Source organism: Narcine bancroftii, chromosome 2, assembly GCF_036971445.1.
Source record: "Narcine bancroftii isolate sNarBan1 chromosome 2, sNarBan1.hap1, whole genome shotgun sequence".
Taxonomy (NCBI): Eukaryota; Metazoa; Chordata; class Chondrichthyes; order Torpediniformes; family Narcinidae; genus Narcine; species Narcine bancroftii.
Genome location: NC_091470.1, coordinates 192,455,805 through 192,475,219, shown reverse-complemented (window position 1 = coordinate 192,475,219; position 19,415 = coordinate 192,455,805). Strand labels below are relative to the sequence as shown.

Here is a 19,415-nt window from a genome sequence, read left to right as displayed (position 1 = left end):
GGGTAGTGGCAAGTGGAGGCTGGAACAATAGGTGTATAAAAAACTCTTCGACAGGCACATGGATGAAAAAAATAGAGGGTTATGAGGTAGGGAGGGTTCCATTTTTTTTTGGTAGGTTTATAAAGGTCAGCCCAACATTGTGGGTTGAAGGGCTTGTACTGTGCTGTAATCTTATATATTAGCTAAATGATGTACCGACAACCACCTATCACTCAATGTCATCAAAACCAAGAAGCTGATTGTAAACTATAGGAAAGGTCAACTAGAGGTGTATGAAACAGTTATCAGAGGTAAACGGAGTAAAATTAAATTCCTGGGAGTTACTATGTCGGAGGAAATTTCCTGTGCTGCCGTGGTGTGGACTCTGGGAGTGCAGGCAGAGGGGGAGACGGCGCTCCCCCAAAGGGTCCCACTGCCCAGTCCCACTCTGATGGTTCCGTACACACTTTAAATGGCCCATTAAAGAAAATGACATTTTATTTAAAATCTTGCAGCTGCAGGGTCTGAGGCCAAGATGTCAGTGCTGTGTTGCCAGCAGTCTTGAGGGGTTACAAACTCCAGAGGAGCAGCTGACTGGCACACTGCACCAGTTACAGGGATAGCACCCCACTATTGAGAAGGAGAGAAGATGACCCCAAGGACGGCGACGGACCAGCGCGGTGCCCTGTGGCTGAAGGGCACACACAGGTGGCGAAGAAGTCAAAGGACTCTCAACAGTCTGAGGGCTGCTGGAGATGACTCATGAGAAATGGGTATCAGAACCAGGAATTTGGAAGTGCTGAGGGCAAGAAGGGTTCCCGAAGGGCCCTGGGCACTGAAGCCTTCCTCATGGTGTCGGAGGTTTGGATCTGGGCTTGGGTTGCTGACGGTTTGAACTGGAGTCTTGTGTGGCTGCAGACGAATCCACGAACACTCAGTGTTTCTGCAGGAACTCTCCTTTACTTCCCTTTCTCTGACAGTAAGGCTCACCGGGCAATACTAACGGTGCCTCGTGGCAGACTAAAGGCATTTCATGTTGTATGTCATTTTTGCTTTATTAGGAGGAGTCACGTGATGGAGTCCCCAGTCGGGGAACTCCAGCCCTCTCCAGAAAAGTTAAAAAAAGACAGTGAAAAAACAAAGGCACAAACACAAAAAACAAAATAAAGTGAAAAAAAAGGTGTGGAGAAAATGGCAGCGAAAAAAGAAAAGCCAAAAGCAACGGGAAGAAAGGACGTCGGAAGAAGAAGGTGAAGGCCTTACCTGTCCGAGGAGGCCCGTCGCAGAGAGAGAAGCCCACCCCCCAAGGTCAGTAGAAGCCCCAAACTCGGGACTACAAAAATGGCTCACAGAGCGAGGAGTCGCACATGCACGATGCGCAAGACAAAATTAACACTGTCGGGAGGGGGGACCAGCTGAGGAGTCGATCTCCACAGCTGAAATTGACAGCCACAACAAAGCAGCAAGAGGAAAACACAGAAACTAACGAGAGCAAGAAAGAGAGTAAAAAGAAATCAAAGAAACAACAGATGACCAACCCAGAGGAAGAAGACCAGCAGCAAGACACTTCTAGTAAAAATAAGAAGACCAAAAATACCCAACAAAATAAAACAAACAAACCAACAAGAAAACCAGAAGAGACAGAGGCAAAGGACACAGATCCTGGAGTGGACTCAGAAGAAGAAGAAGAGGAGGAACACAGAGAAATGGAAGATGAAGGGAAGGGCAAGACAATGGATTTTTTTTTAAAGAATATATGGAATCAGTGAAAGAATGGCAATCACAAGAATTCAGTGAAATAAAAAGAAGAGTAAAAAGTACAGAAGAAAAAATGAATAGATTAGAGATGATCATGTCAGATATAGGAAAAAGAGTGGACAAGGTGGAAGAACGAGAAACAGCCGTAGAAATGGAAGTAGAGGACTTAAAAAAGAAATTAGAAGAATCTGATAAAAAAGTTAAAGAGACACAAGAGCTGTTAGCTCAGAAGATAGATATAATGGAAAATTATAATAGAAGAAACAATATAAAGATAGTGGGCCTTAAGGAAGATGAAGAAGGCAAGAATATGAGAGAATTTATAAAAGAATGGATCCCCAGGGTCCTAGGAAGACCAAAATTACAGGAAGAAATGGAAATAGAAAGGCATACAGAACATTAGCCCCTAAACCACAACCACAACAAAAACCAAGATCCATTCTAGTAAAATTCTTAAGATATACAACAAGAGAAAATATATTGGAGAAAGCAATGAGGAAAATAAGAGAAGACAAAAAAACCACTGGAATACAAAAGTCAAAAATTTTTTTTCTATCCAGATATAAGTTTTGAACTCCTGAAGAAGAGGAAGGAGTTTAATGCATCAAAAACGATCCTATGGAAAAAAGGATATAAATTTATGCTAAAGTATCCAGCGGTACTTAAAATAGTTATTCCAGGGCAGCAAAACAGACTATTCTTGGATCCAGAGGAAGCAAGAAAATTTGCAGAACTACAAAACAGACAGAGAGAGGAAGATATGTAATGAGAACAAAAATGACCACAAACTATATGTATGTGTGTATGTAGGTATATATATATATGTATGTGTGTGTATGTATATTTTAAAAAAAAATAGAATATAGGTAAGGACTAAGAAGGGAAAGAAAGGGAAGAAAGGAAGTATGGGGGGAATTAAGAGAGTGACCTTTGTTATACATGAAGATTAAAATCTTTTCTGGGGGGGGCTGGGTGGGGAAGAGTTACGGTCACTGCGAAATCAGTTGACGCTTGCGAGTGAATTTGCAAATCCAAATGGAGAGGGGAGATGTGGTTGTCCGACAAGGGACAAATGGCAACTCAGGAAGGGGAGGGGATAGCAGACACGCAAGGGAACATACTAATAGGAGGGGATTTCAACCTTAATTTGGATTCAAACATGGATAAAACTGGGAAAAAAATTTAACAGAAAGAACAAAGTAACCAAATTTATAATTAAATCGATGCAAGAAATGCATCTTTTGGATATATGGAGGAAACAACACCCAAAGGAAAAGGAATATTCATATTATTCGGGTAGACATAAAACATACTCAAGAATAGACCTATTCCTGTTATCAGCTCGCATACAAGACAGAGTTAGGAAAACGGAATATAAAGCTAGACTATTATCGGACCACTCACCCCTGATATTGACAATAGAGTTAGAGGACATCCCTCCAAGAATGTATAGATGGAGATTAAACTCCATGCTACTTAAAAGGCAGGATTTTAGAGAATTCATTGAACGACAAATTAAAATGTACTTTGAAATAAATACGGAATCAGTGAAACATAAGTTTATACTATGGGACGCAATGAAAGCGTTCATCAGAGGGCAAATAATAAGTTATGTAACTAAGATGAAGAAGGACTACAATCAGGAAACAGAACAGTTGGAAAGGGAAATAGCAAATATAAAAAAAAATTAGCAATGAAGGAAGACACAACTAAAAGAAGAGAATTGGCAGATAAAAAAATAAAATATGAAACACTACAAACATATAAGGTGGAGAAGAACATAATGAAGACAAAACAGAAATATTATGAACTAGGAGAAAAAGCGCACAAAATTCTAGCGTGGCAGCTTAAGACAGAACAAACTAAGAGAATGGTATTGTCATTAAGTAAAAAAGACAAGCAAATCACATATAATCCAACGGAGATTAATGAAAACTTCAGAGAATTCTACGAACAATTATATCAAACTGAAGACGAAGGGAAAGAAGACAAAATAGATGAATTTTTAACTAAAATTGAACTACCGAAATTACAAACAGAGGAACAAAATAAATTAACAAAACCATTTGAAATAGAAGAAATACAGGAGATAATAAAAAAACTACCGAATAATAAAACACCAGGAGAGGATGGATTCCCAGTAGAATTCTATAAAACATTTAAAGATTTATTAATTCCTCCCCTCCTGGAAGTAATCAACCAGATTGATAAAACACAAAGCTTACCAGATTCATGCAAAACAGCAATAATTACAGTAATACCAAAGACAGGGAAAGATCCTCTCGCACCAGCATCATATAGACCAATATCTTTACTTAACACAGATTATAAGATAATAGTTAAACTATTAGCAAACAGATTAGCCGACTATGTACCTAAAATAGTAAATCTAGACCAAACTGGATTTATTAAAAAAAGAGGAACAACAGATAATATCTGTAAATTTATTAACTTAATTCATGCAGTAGAAGGAAATAAAGCTCCAACAGTAGCAGTTGCTTTAGACGCAGAGAAGGCCTTTGACAGAGTAGAATGGAATTATTTATTCAAAGTACTACAAAAATTCAGCTTACCAGAGAAATATATTAATTGGATTAAAGCATTATATAAGGGGCCATTGGCGAAAGTGACAGTAAATGGATATATATCAAAACAATTTAACTTAAGCAGATCAACAAGGCAGGGATGCCCACTATCTCCCTTATTGTTCGCGTTAGCCATAGAACCACTAGCAGAACTGATAAGAACAGAAAATAAAATAAAAGTGATAAAAACAAAAGACAAGGAATATAAAATCAGTCTATTTGCAGATGACGCTATAGTATACTTAGCAGAACCAGAATTATCAATAAAAGAATTACGTAGGAAATTGAAGGAATATGGAGAAGTGTCGGGGTACAAGATTAACGCAAATAAAAGTGAAGCAATGCCAATGAATAATGCGGATTTCTCAAAATTTAAGAAAGAATCACCATTCAGATGGCAAACGCAAGCAATGCGATACCTAGGTATACAAATAAATAAAAACCTCACCCATCTATATAAACTCAACTATTATCCACTAATGAAAAAATTACAAGACGACTTAGAGCATTGGAAAGACTTACCACTAACACTGATAGGAAGGATAAACTGTATTAAAATGAACATTTTCCCAAGGATACAATACCTATTTCAGACATTACCAATATGCTTAACAGAGAAATTCTTCAAGGAGTTAAAAAAAATAATAAGGAAATTTTTATGGAAAGGGGGGAAACCGAGGATAGCACTAGATAAATTAACAGAATGGTATAGACAAGGAGGCTTACAACTGCCAAACTTTAAAAATTATTATAGAGCCGCACAATTAAGATACCTATCAGATTTTTATCAAATAAGGGAAAAACCAGATTGGACCAGATTAGAACTAGATAAAATAGGGGAGAAGATACCTGAACATATATTATATAAATGGGATGAAAAATTGGTACAACGTAGGAATTCTCCAGTATTACATCATCTGCTCAATATTTGGAAGAAGATTCATGTAGAAAGGAATAAAACAAATTACCAACTACCAAAACTAATACTGACGCAAAATCAGCTAATCCCTTTTACAATAGATAACCTTTCCTTTAGAGAATGGGAGAAAAAAGGGATCAAAAGAATAGAAAATTACTTTTTGGGAAATAAATTATTATCCTTTGAACAAATGAAGGATAAATATAACTCACGATACAGTGTTGGCATACTACCAACTGAAATCCTACTTGAAGGACAAATTGGGAAGCAGTCTGAGGTTACCAGAGGGAAGTAATTTTGAATATGTGATTACAGACACAATGATAATCAAAAAATTTGTAACAAACATGTATATTAAACTACAAGGAAAGGAGAATGAGGAAACAAATGGTAAAACTAAACAAAAATGGGAACAAGATCTAAACATAAAGATAAAGAAGGAAACATGGGAGAAGTTATGCTCTGGAACTATGAGAAATATAATAAACACGAGGTTACGTATGATACAATATAACTGGATACACAGGCTATATATTACACCTCAAAAGTTAAATAAATGGGACCAAACAGTATCTGACAGATGTTTTCGCTGTAAAAAGGAAATGGGAACAATGATTCATGCAATTTGGACATGTGAGAAAGTGAAAAAATTTTGGGAAGATCTAAACCAGATATTAAATAAAATCACAAAAAGCAATATACCAAAAAACCCAGAGATCTTCCTCCTAAGTAACATAAAAAACAAAGAATTTGGACTTGATTTGGATGGTGCACAAAAAAGATTTGTTAGGATAGCCCTAGCTGTAGCAAAAAAATGTATTATGTCAGCCTGGAAATTAGAAGGTAACTTGAGAATACAACAATGGTATATAGAAATGAATAAATGTATTCCATTAGAAAAAATAACATATAATTTAAGAAATAACATTACAATATTTGAACAAATATGGGAGCCATACATGAAACATAATAGAGAAAACCTACCGGGGACATCTACCACCTAAAATGACAGAAGGAGAAGAGAATGAAAAGAACTGACTCAGTGGAATTTCTTGTTTATTTTTATTGAGTGACAACATTGTTTGACGGGTTTAATGTATCTTATTTTCTGAACTTTAAATAAATGGGAGGGGAGGTAGGGAGGGGAGGAGGAAAGGGGGGGGAGAAAACGACACTGTATATATTCAAGAAGGAAAATGTATGTATCTTGATCAATATGGTTTAAAAAAAAGATTTTTGCTTTATTACGTGACAATAAATGGTAACTGATCCAATCTAATGTCAACACGAGCCACTAATTCCTCATGGCTCATGGGAACCAGGTATCGAATCTGGGATGCGAGAGGGTGGTGTGGGGAAGAAGGGCTCCCAACGGTCTCTGGAATTCCTGATCGTATCTGAGGTTTGAATCTGGAGTTCTTGTCGCCAACGAATCTAAACAGAAGTCTGTGCGGCTGCAGGAGGGCTGAAGGTGAATCCATGGACACGATATCTCTGAAGGATCTCTCCTCCTCGTACTCTAAGGAGCGCCAGGCGACACTAATGGCAACTGTCTTATGGCAGGCAGAAAGCAATTCTGTGTAATATAATGTTCTGTGCTATGACAATGAAGGAATCTTGAATCTGAAATGCTGTTATTGTACCTGCATCTACCACCACTCATGGAACCACTGCTTCATGACAAAAAAAATCTGCTTCGTCAACTGCCTTGAACTTCCTCCCCTTCACCTTAAACCAATGTCCTCATGAGTGCGATGCTTTTACCCTGTGGAAAGAATTCTGACTGTCCTCCCAATCAATGCCCCATAATTTTATCAACCTCTGCCTCCCTTTCTTTAGTAAAGGAACAAACCTACCGGCAATCCATCCTTTTGCAGTTGGTAGCCAAACATTGATGGTAGGTCATCAAAGATCATGGAAGTGTTGGGTGTGCTATTCGTGTACTGTGAAAGCAAATAATTCCATTATTTTTCACCAATAGCATTTTGCTGCTGCTTTTGTGTTCATATTGAACGATGCAGCTTCCGATGTAGTCAATAAGGAGCAAATATCGCAACCAGAGCAAAGCTATTCTGACAGAGCCAACCCAAATTCAGACATGACAATAGATATCATCACTGATCATGTTCAAACCTGCCAGAAATCTTACACAGGAAGCTTCCTCTTTTAAATTTCAACATACAGCATGGTAACAGACCCTTTTGGCCCATGAGCCTTGGCGCCCATTACACCCAGTTAACCTATAAGTCTGGTACATTTTAAACGGTGGGAGGAATCCGGAATGCCTTGGAGGAAACCCACGCAGACAGGGGAGAACATACAAACTGCTTACAGACATCGTAGGATTCAAACCTCCATTGCTGGCGCTGTAACAGCTTTGCGCTAACTGCTGCATTAACCGTGCCACACCACAGGGGTGAAACATTAATATTTTCAGACTCTGTGATTGTAGTTAAAAACAAGTCAAGAGGTAAAACCCTGAAACTCTGGAGGAAGGCAACAACATTAATGCCATCTGCCTGGAGTGTGCTCAGATAGAACATTAGGTGTTGTTCCTCCAATTTGTGGGTAGCCTCAGTTTGCCAGTGACCAGGATTTCTATCTCTGTGCTGACTGGCTGAGTAGAGACCAGAGACTGAAATTGTCCCTTATTGTGTTAATAGCTGAGCTTGAGGTCAGCACATAATGTGTACTTCCACCTAACCACGCAAGGAAAGGAACACTTCTATATATATTCTTTAGGCTGGACTTACTGCACATACGTATCCCTCCAAAGCCGGGACGTCCATGAGGAAGATTGGCAGAACGAAGATGGCACAGTATGGCACTGAATAGTACACACCTGCAGGCATCTTGAGTCAAAGGATCTTGCACAGCAATCGTCCTGAAAAGCAAAGAGGTCAGTGTTAGAGGTTGAACAGAGTAGATGCTCCCCAACATTCCTCACTGACCCACAGAGGGAGATGTGATTATAGCGTCCAACTGTAGAGTTTTGATTGAAACTGACAACTGCTTGCCACATCAACACTGGTCCATTCAAAAATCAAACAACTTCATGTAACTGACACAAATGTTGAGGATGCCGGAAATACTCAGCATGCATCTCGAGAAACAGTGGTGGTTTTGATGGCATTTCATCATGAAAATATTGAGCTGCCAAATGGTCCTACAAGGCTGAGATGTTACATAGAACCATCGGACATTATAGCACTGAAAACAGCCCCTTCTAGTCTGTGCTGAACTATTAATCTCCCTAGTCCTCCATACCCAACCCATCTGCGTACCTGTCCAATTTTTTCTTAAATATCTTCAAATTATAGGAAGGATATTGATAAGGTGGAGAGGGTGCAGAGAAGATTTACCAGGATATTGCCTGGTTTAAAATACCGAGAGTACAGAGAAAGATTGAAGAAGTTAGGACTTTATTCATTGGAATGTAGACATTCATACTTTAATGTAGAAAGGGGATTTGATAGAGGTGTTTAAAATTATGAACAGGATAGACTAGATGCAAGTAGACTCTTCCCCACTGAGACCAGGGGAGGTTGAAACAAGAGGACACGTTGAGGGTAAGGAGGCAAAATTTTAGGAGAAACTTAGAGGATGATTCTTCACTCAGAGAGTGGTGGCTGAATGGAATCTTCCAGAGGAAATAGATGAGGCAGAGTCAATTCTTTCATTTAAGAGGAGGCTGGATATATACATGGATAGGAGGGGGTTGGAGGGTTATGGGCGGAGAATAGGCGGGGGGATCTAGCGGAGTTGTTTGAGTGAACCGGCGTGACTTAAAGGGCCGAGATGGCTTGTTTCCATCCCATAAACTGTTATATGGTTATGTGATTAAAAATGAACCCACATTCATCATTTCAGCTCACTCTCCCACCATTCTCTGTGAAGATGTTCCCTTTAAATGCTTCCTCTTTCACCCTTAACCCATGTCCTCTGGTTTGTCTCTCACCTACCTTCAATGGAAAAAGCTTACTTCCATTTATCTATACCCCTCAATTTTGTATCCCTTTATTCACCAAGTTCTTTGGAGTTCACAACCAGTGACCAATTATGGACACTGAACATCTCCTCACTTGTCAGGAAGGCACAACAGCGACTGCACTTCCTGAGAAGTCTGGAGCGGAAGAGGCGACCGGCCACCGTCATGTCAGCCTTCCACAGGAGCCCCATTGAGAGCGTCCTGGCCGGCTGCATCACAGAGTGGTACGGTTGCTGCAGAGAAATGGATCGGAGGTCAATCCACAGGACCACGAGAGTGGCAGAGAGGATCACAGGGGTCTCCCACCCTTTGATGTGATCTACCCAGATAGTTGTCTGAAGGGGGAGCACAAAATCATTGAGGATCCCTTCTACCCTGCACACAGCATCTTTCAGCTGCTCCCGTCGGGGAAGAGATACAGGAGGATCAGAGCCAGCACCACCAGGTTGAGGAACAGCTTCTTCCCACGGATAGTGAGAACGCTGAACAACCAAAGGAACTGTTCACAATAAACCATATGAGACTTTCATATTCACTAAACAATATCTAAACTTGACCTGTTTAACCTTTCCCTGTAACTCAGTTCTTGAAGTCCCAGCAACATCCAAGTAAATTTTCTCTGCCCTTTTTCTATCTTATTGGCATTTTTTTCTATGGTTAGGTGACACCCTACCTTACAGCGCTGAAATTAGAGTGCACAGAAATTCAACCGTCCTTCACACAAGATTTCAGGCACATGCCCTACGGAGAAAAGAATCACGAGATCAGTGAACACCGTTTCAAAGTAGATTCATAAAATTAAATAAAGTAAGTCCACCCAAAATTCTAGACTCTGCTTCTGAACCATATTTATTGTTGTGAACAGGTGTCACAAAATTTGCTGTATTGTCCATAACAGGCGCAAAATTGCTTTAAATTTACTTCTAACTGCCCACGACTGGAAAATCCTCCATATTACTTTGCAAACAATGTTAATTTGCTTCTCTCTTTTCTGATAAAGCACAGTCTGAGGAGTTTCAAGGATATTGTTTTATGCATTTAATTTAGACCTACAGCACAGTTACAGGCCATTTCGGCTCACGGCTCCATGCCACCCAATTAACCTACAACCCCTATACGTTTCAAATGGTGGGAGGAAACCGGAGCCTCTGGGGAAAACCCACGCAGACACAGGGAGAATGTACAAACTCCTTACAGACGGCGCGGGATTCGAACCCTGGTCCTGATCGCTGGTGTCATGAAGGCATTGTGCTCACCGCTATGCCCACCATGCCACCCCTTGTTGGGGTACTGGAGATTCTGTGCCAGTCTGTTTGACTGTACCATCCCAGCAAAGGCACACCACATAGTTATTCTCACAAATCCGTGCAAATGTTCATGTTTCAGGCATTTATCCAATTGTCTGTTTGAAATTTCATGTTGAATCTGCTGCCATCAACTCTCAGATCACCGCTCGGTCAATCATTTTGTGTTTCTCTTCAACTGCTTCCTTTCATTCGGCAATGACCTTTAAATAGTCATGTGACTTGATTTTCCTACTTTAAAAGCACTTTCTCCTTTTTATTGAATATTTTATTTTAATTTTGTGGTAAAACATGTATCAAGAAATAACCATCACTTTAGCAAAAATTAAACAAGTCAAAGGCAGAAATTTTGGAAATGAGCTTTAGGTGCGGTGTGGAGGTTGGAACCTTTGTCCATTCTAGCTGGCTGTGTGCACAGGTGAAATCCTTCTGGGAGATCCTGGTTGGGGGGGGGGGGGGGGGGGGCACTGTGGAAAAATAAAAAGGTGATTTTCCACAGGATCCGGAGTTGTACCTTCTGTCCAAATACCAAATTCAGTTTGTGAAGGTTGTCTTGTCAGTAGCCAAGAAGTGTATAGTGGTTATGTGGAAGTCCGACTCCCAGCTAAATATCGTACGATAGATACGGAAAAACAGGGTTAATTCCCCTGGAGAAAATCACCTATCATTTATGGAAGGGAGACAACATATTAGTTGAAGCAACCATATCTGAGGCACATCGGGGCACCGATATCATTCACACCCCCTCCCTCCTGAATAAGAGAAAAGGAACAATCGGTCCCAGCAGGTAAAGGTTTTAAGAGTGTGAAATGTGGAATGTGTTTTTGCCCCGACCTGTTTTTATTTACTATCTGAGGCCCTCTAGCCTCAAGGAGGATTGTTGTCTTTGTTGGAATTTAGGTGGTTTCTGTATTTTTATATTCTGGTATTTGTATAATTTAAGGGATGGGGAAGGAGTAAGGAGGGGAAATGAGGACTCTGTAAATCATATTACATAGAAAGAAAATGTAGTGTTTCATTTGTTGCTTTTACACGAATTCAGAAAATCAAAAAAAACTATTGCTTAAATACTTAAATTGAAATGAAAAGAAAAATCAATGGTACAAGTTGTCCATATCTCCAAACAGCCCCCTTCTCCCCCCCCAAAAAAAAACCCCGAAATAGGAGAGAATAGATAAGAAAGAAAAAGAGAAGCAGGAAAAGAGGAAGAGCTGTCGGGATCTGGCATCCACTTCAGAGGATCCAATTCCTTTTCTTGCCTTGATCTCTAATAGGGGAAAGAACCAACCAGGACGTAGAACTCAGGAACCGAATAAGTATCTCTAAATATTCCACCCTGCTTTCTGCAAGTATGCCTGCCGTACCTGCAAAAACATGTTACACTTCTTCCTTAGATTACAAGTTTCTTCAGGGGAACACAACTAAGCATTTCCATACTCCATCAGGCTACATCCAGAGGAGGGGAATCACTTTCTCCTTCTTGTCATAGCAAAAGCCCATAACCATGCAACTTCCCTCACACATTTTACGCTCTGACTGGCTGCATCACTGTCTGGTCTGGTACGGAGAAGCCAGTGCACGGAACAGGAGCAGGCTGCAGAGAGTTGTGAACTCGCTCAGCGCCATCACGGGCACCAGTCTTCCCTCCATTCAGGACATCTACAAGAGAAAGCAGCACCTCTTCCCTCGAGGACCACAGCACCCAGGTCATGCCCTCTTTTCACTGCTACCATTAGGAAGGAGGTGCAGAAGACGAACACTCAATGGCACCAAAACAGCTTCTTTCCCTCCGCCATCAGATTTCTGAACAGGCAATGAGCCTCTTTTCTCTTCTCTTGCAGTAATTTTAAAAAAAATGTAATTTATAGAATTTTGCATCTGCAAAACAACGCATTTTGTGACGCGTTCATAATAATTGTGATTCTCTTGAGCCTACTACACATGAATCAAGATTGTTCTTGTCTTTGGCCTCTGATCTTGTGTGCCCCGATAATCCTTAGCTCCTCGGTAATCCAAAAATCTCAGCCATGAATGTACTTAATAACTCAACATTCCAACCTTGCCAACTGTGGAATTCAGTTCTTTAATTATATGGAATTTTAAGAAGTAAAGCAGGCCAGCTGACTGCACTATTTGAACATTAGTGCAAGCCAGTAAAAACACTAAAAACTGGAGAAACCCAGCAGGTTAGTGTCCTTTAGGTAGCAAAGATGACCAATGTTTCCAGTTTGAGCTCTTCATCAAGGTAGGAGAAAATGCCGGTAGATGTCTGAACCAAAAGAGTGTGGTGGTGGGGTGGGGGGCTGGCAAAGACAGGAGATGATAAGTGGAGAAAGGAGGAGGGGACAGCAGCAATGACAAGGGATGGCTGGGTGGGTGATGAGCAAGGGAGGGAGAACTGGAAAGATAGGAAAGTGTGGCGGGGTGGGGGGGGGGGAAAGACAAGCAGGTTTAATAGAAAGCAGAAAAATTTATATTAATGCCATCTGGCTGGAAAGTACCCAGATGGAAAATAAGGTGTTGTTCCTATAATTTGCGGGTGGTCTCAGTGGGATACTAGGTGAGTGTGGGAGTGCGACTTGAAATTGAAATGGATGGCTACTGGGAAGACACTGTTGGAGGTGCTCAGCAAAGCGATCTCCCAATCTGCGACCGGGCTCTCCGATTTAGAGAAGGCCACAAAGGGGGCACTGGATGCAGCGAATCAGTCCTGCAGATATACAGGTGAAGTGTAGCTGTTTGGGGCCCTGGACCGTGGTGAAGGAGGAGGTATGGGCCCAAGTGTTGCATCTCCCGTGGGTACGGGGACGGTGCCAGAGGTGCAATGGGTAGGGAGGGAATCAGATGGAGTGGTCCCTGCGGAAGGCTGAGAGGGAAGAAGGAAAAATGGTAGTGGGATCCTGTAGTAAGTGCCAGAAATTCCGGTGGAAAATGTGTGGAAGCAGAGGGTGATAGGTGAGATGAGGGGAATTCTATGTTTGTTACAACTGGGGAGAGGGGGCCTGGGAAGATGAGCGAGGAATGAAGGAAATGCGGGAGCGGGCTGAGTTGATGGTGGTGGAGAATTCACATTGGTGGAAGAAGGCAGACATTTCAAAAGATATGGACTGTAAGACATCATCTTGGAAATAGATGCGGCAGAGACGGAGTAATTGAGAGAATGGAATCCTTGCAGATGACAGGATGTGAGGAAGTGTAGTCCAGATGGTTGTAGGAGTTAAAGGGTTTGTAATATATGTCTCCCGAGATGGAAACAGAGAGATCCAAGAAGGGGAGAGTGTTATCGGAAATGGACCAGGTGAGTTTGAGATCAGGTCTGAAGTTGGATGTGAAGTAGATGAAGTTGACCAGCTCATTGTGGGTGAATGAGGCAGCCCTGATTGACATACCAGAGGAAGAGGTGAAGGTTCTTGCCTATGTAGGCTTGCAGCATGGATTGCTCCACAAAGCCCACAATCAGCAGGTGTGTAGCTGGGACCCATGCAGATACCCACGGCTACTCTTTTAATTTGGAGGAAGTGGGATGAGTTAAAGAAGTTATTTAGGGTGAGGACAAGTTCTGCCAGTCAGAGGAAGGTGGTAGTAGAGGGTGACTAGTCGGGTCTTTGATCCAGGAAAAAGTGACTTTATGTGTGGGGGGATGGAGGTATAAAGGGATTGGGCATCTGAGATCCCTCTGCTTCCTACCAGTCTTTAGACCACTGCCACTAACAGAGTAAGTTCTGTCCTAATTTGATTTACTCATGTGCAGCACCTTTCACTTCTCCCAGTTGAACTGCAAGAGACATGTCTGTCCATATTCTGTGCCCCACTGTCGCACTGACATGGCTGTGAAAAAAATGACGGCGCTGCCGCAGAAGACTCCAAATCCGAAGTCTCAGAGCTCCCTAATAGATAGATCTCTAAGCAATGAAAACAGAGCATGTGCTGGGTGGTGGGGATCCTTGATGACTGCTGCTCTTCTCTGACAGCAGCGTTCCCTGTAGATGTTTTCGATGATGGGAAGGATTCACATGTGACGTCCTGGGCTGGGTCCACTACCTTTTCCAGGGCTTTACACTCAAGGTTATTGGTGTCCCCATACCACACCGTGGTCAGCACACATTCCACCACACATTTGTAGAAATTTGCCAGGGTTTCCAATATCATACCAATCCTCCATAAACTCCTGAGAAAGTAGAAGGGCTGACGTGCTTTCTTCATAATGCCTCTATTGTGTTGGGTCCAGGAAAGATCCTACGAAATAGTGACTCCCAAGAACTTAGATTTCCTCATCCTCTTCAGCTCTGATCCCCCAGTATTCACTGGATTGTACACCTCTGGTTTTCTCTTCCTGAAGTCAACAATCAGCTCCTTGGTTTTGGTGACGTTGAGTGGCCAAGTTTTCAATTTCCCTCCTGTATGCTGATTCATTTCCCTTTTATACAACCAAATACCATGGCAAAAATTTGTAGATGTTGTTGTAATAATGAGTCACACATTCATAGGTGTGTAGTGATTAGAACAGGGGGCTAAGAATGCAGCATGTGGTGCTCCGATACTGATGTAGATCCTACGTGATCCAACCACCCCCCCCCCCCCCCCACACACACACAAACCACCACGAAGGACTTTAATCAAAGGATTTGCTAAAGTCCATGCATGCCAGCTCTCATTAATCCTCTTGGCCACCACTTCAAAAACTCAATCAAATTTGTGAAACATGACTTCCCATGCACAAGCATGTTGTCTATCCTTAATCAGCCCATGCCTTTCCAAATGCTGATCGATCCTCCCCTTCTGAATCCCTCTGGCAACTTTGCCTCGACTGACTGGCGCAAGGGTCACCAGCCCGCAGTCCCGTGGGTCATCCCTGGGGACTTCTTAAAGGGTATTAGCCATGCTCCAGTTTTAAAGGTCTTCACCTGTGGCCAATGAAGATACAAACATCTCTGCCAGAGTCCCAGCAATCTCTTCCCACAAAGGATAAACTTCATTAGGACCCAGGATTTATGCACCTTCAGAATGCCACCATCTCCTTTTATGTAATGTGGACATTTATTTAGTTCTCATAGAACATCACAGCACAGAAACAGGTCCCTTGGCCTTTGTGCCAAACTATTATTCTGCCTTGTCCCACTGACCTGCACCCAGTCCATAGCCCTCCATTCACCACCCATCCATGTACCTGCCCAAATCTTTGTTAAATGTTAAAATTGAGCCCACATTCACCATTTCAGCTGGCAACTCGTTCCACTCTCCCACCACTCTGTGTGGAGAAGTTCCCCCAAAATTTTTCCCCTTACCCACTTAATCCCTGTCCTCTTGTTTGTATCCCACCTAACCTCAGTGGAAAAAGCCTATTTGCACTTATTCTATCTATACCCATCATAATTTTGGACACTTCTATCAAATCTTCCCTTCATTCTTCTACACTCCAGGGAATAAAGTCCTCACCTGTTTAACTTTTCCCTGCAACTCCATTCCTGTGGACAATATCCTAGTAAATCTTCTCTGCACTGTTTCAATTTTATTGATACCTTTCCAGTAGTTAGGTGACCAAAACTGCACACAATACTCCAAATTTGGCCTCACCAATGTCTTTATACAACTTTACTGTAACATCCCAATTCTGCTACTTGTCCTTGAACTCGCCAACTACCATTTCTTTCTTCAAGGTAAAGCCAGACAAGTATTATTAATTCAAGACCTTCTCCATCTTACATGGCTCCCTGTGGAGCCAACCACACTGATTCTTCAGGGTACCCATCCTCATCACCATTATCCTTTTGTTCTCATAGAACCTTTGAGTATTCTTCTTCATCTCTTGTCCCCTCATTGATTTCCTTACTTTTACAACTTTTACCTGAAGGAACTCACTTCATCCCAGCTATCTAAAAAGGTCCTTTTGCCTGTCAAGATCCTTAATATCGTTCGTAAACCAGTGCACCATAATCTTTCTTGCCTTGCCCTCAACTCTTAACAAGAACATTTGCCCTGAACTCTCCCAATCTCCTACTTGACTCATATACCTGCTAACAGCCTCTCCCAATCAAATGCAGCAAATTCCTATTTAATAGGGTCAAAATTCAGCCTTACCCTAATTTAGGACTCATGGAACAGTTCTATTTCCATAATTATCTTAACCTTATAGCAATAGAATTACAAAAAATTTAGTCGTACAGCAAGATAACAGTCCCTTTCAGCCCTCGAGCCGTGCTACCTAATTACATCCAATTAACTTACAATTCCCTATATGTTTTGAAGGGAGGGTGGAAACCGGAGCACTCAGATGAAACCCACACAGACACTGGGAAAGTGTTTAAGCTCTTACAGACAACGGCGGATCCAAACCTAGGTCGATAGCACAGTTACAGCATTGCACTAACCGCCACACTTATCCTCAAAGTGTTCCCAACTTGTTGAATGACAACATTGTCTGACTGAATTAATGCAACCTAGATTGTATACCTAAAATGGATGAGAGGGGGGGGGGGTGGGGGGGTGGCTTGTGAGGAGGGGGGGGGAGAAAAAGTCACTGTAAATGTGTGAAAAAGAAAAAGTGTATATCATGGCTATTGTGATTTATGGTGTGAAAAATAAAAATTTTTTTAAAAAAAGTGTTCCCAACTTATTATCAGTCAATTGACATAAGGGTCACATGTAACCCCTCTCGAATGGAGAGATCTAGTCTTTTGGAAAAATGTTCCTTGGTACATGTTGGAAATTGCACAATTTCTTACCACTGTGGCAAAATTAATATTGGGAAGTTAATATCACCCACCATTACAATCCCATTATCCTTGTAACTATCTGCAACATCCTGGCATACTTGCTGCTCATTCCCACTGGCGACTGAGGTAGAAGAGATAGCTGGTCTATCCCATCACCGTGATCAGCCCCCCTTATTTCTACCTACACACTTTCACCAGATTTCCAAGAAATATTCTCCCAAACTATTACTGTGATGTTCTCAATACCGCATCTCTTTCCCCCCGCCCCCTTACCTCCAAGTTTCTCATGCCTGCAGCATCTGTCCCCCGGAACAATGAGCTGCCGGTCCGATTCACTTCTCACCCGTTTCTATAAATACGATATATTTATTCTGAGTTCACCTGCCTTACCCATCAGGCTTCATGCATTGAGATAAATGCAGTTTAATCTCTCAGACCTTTATTGCTCCATGTCCTACCCACTGGTCTTGTTCACTTATATTAGCCTCAGCTTCCTCATCCGTTACACTACCAGACCAGACTAATTTAAACCTCCTCTCGCAAATCTCCCCACCAGTTTATTGGTCCCCCTCTAATTCACTTCAACCTGTCCCTTGTGTACAAATCATCTCTGTCTAGGTGCAATCAAAATGGGCGGTGCGGTCAGCGCCAGAGACTAGGGTATACATCCCATGCTGTCTGTAAGGAGTTTCCTCCCACCCTTCAATGCTGTACTTTATAAGATAAAAACAAACATCTAAAAAATGTCTTTGAGGAAGTTTAAGTTTGGCTTTCAATTCTTCAAAAGCAAAATACTTTCAAATAAAAAGTTCTTTATAAGTTTCGATACCTAATCTATTCTATTCATAGATGACTCTCAAAATTGGAAGATTTAAGAAGTTTGGACGCTCTGGAGACTTTCTGGTAGCTGAAGGCCGCTATTTGATCCATATTTTTGCAATTCCACAAGTTAACCTTGGATAGTGGGGAGGGGTTAGATTAATCAAATGATTTTTGCTTTGTTTAAAATCTTTTCTTTTTTTAATATTAATTTATTTAAACATTGGTTTGTCATGGATCATATTATTTGTGGAATTCATTGCCACATACAGCTGTGGAGGCATGATCACTGGGGAGTTTAAGGGGGACATTCATAAGGATCAAATTAGTCAGGGTATCAAGGGATAGGGGGAAAAGGCTGGAACTCGGAACTAGATGTAAGAACGGTTTAGCTCAGGATGCATTTGCAGAGCAGACTCAATGGGCTGAATGGCCTCAAGATCATTTCAAAAATGTATTAGAGGTGGCCCGCCCTGCAGCGCGAGCCGATGCTGTTTTTTGGTAATGTCACCCCCACCATCCTCCCCCTTCATTGCACATCCTTCCCCATCGTAACACGAGAAATTGTAACACGAGAAGTCTGTCGATGTCATCAGCCGGCAAGCCAGTTGGAAGGCTCCCCGCACAACCAGTCACTTCTCCCATCTGTCGAGCGGTGCGGCGGATTGGCGAACGCCTGTGATTTCCTGTCGGTGCGATGGGCATGGCAGACTGCGCACAGCCCCCGGGCAGCGCGAGCCCCGCGCAACTGGCACTGGACGGCCCTTCCACAGCGCGAGCGCACTTCTCCCGGTCGCCACGGCCTTCAGCGCTTGCACCCGCGCGGACCCCAGGGACGGCTGGTTCGGCCCTGCACATGAAAAAAGAGATGGTGGCGCGCTGGGTCTGAGTGGGTGGGTAAGCAGGGGTGGGCAGAGGGTGTAGGTGAGGAGTAATGGGCAGGGGAAGTTATGGTGGTGCGAGGGGCAGTTAGAGGGAGGGATGAGTAAAAGGAGGGGTGGATAGGGAAGAGGTAAAAGAGGAGGGGCAGGGTGAGTAGGGGAGGGGTGATTAGAGGGTGAGAGATGGGTAGAGGGAGGAACAGGTTGAGGGGAGAGGCAGTAGAGGGGTGTGTATAGGATGGGGTGGGTAGAGGCAGAGCGAGTGGAGTGAGGGGTGAGTAGAGGTTGGGTAAAGGACTGGTCAGGTAGAGGGATGGTGGGTCGAGGGTGAATAGAGGCCTAGAGCCTGAGGAGTGAGCAGGAAATGCTGAGTCCTGATGCAGGCCAAACTTGACACAGCCTGTGAATGCTGACTACATCTCCACAGGGACCAAATAGGTTTCCCTCAGGTCAAGCAAAGGGTGAACTT

The 19,415-nt window shown here is 42.3% G+C and overlaps 1 protein-coding gene across 3 annotated transcripts in view; it reads right to left on the bottom strand.

Annotated features, from left to right (window-relative positions):
* Window positions 1-19,415, bottom strand: part of LOC138754860 (E3 ubiquitin-protein ligase RNF167-like) — a 166,492-nt gene that overhangs the window by 138,000 nt on the left and 9,077 nt on the right. For 2 of the 3 annotated variants that reach the window (XM_069919776.1, XM_069919774.1), the window contains exons 2-4: window positions 9,903-9,970; window positions 7,995-8,125; window positions 7,098-7,184 (exon numbers count right to left, since the gene is read on the bottom strand). In XM_069919776.1, the coding sequence (XP_069775877.1) occupies window positions 7,098-7,184; window positions 7,995-8,093 (186 nt within the window). In that variant the 5' untranslated portion in view covers window positions 8,094-8,125; window positions 9,903-9,970. The remainder of the gene's footprint in view (window positions 1-7,097; window positions 7,185-7,994; window positions 8,126-9,902; window positions 9,971-19,415) is intronic. The other variant, XM_069919775.1, reaches the window with a different exon arrangement.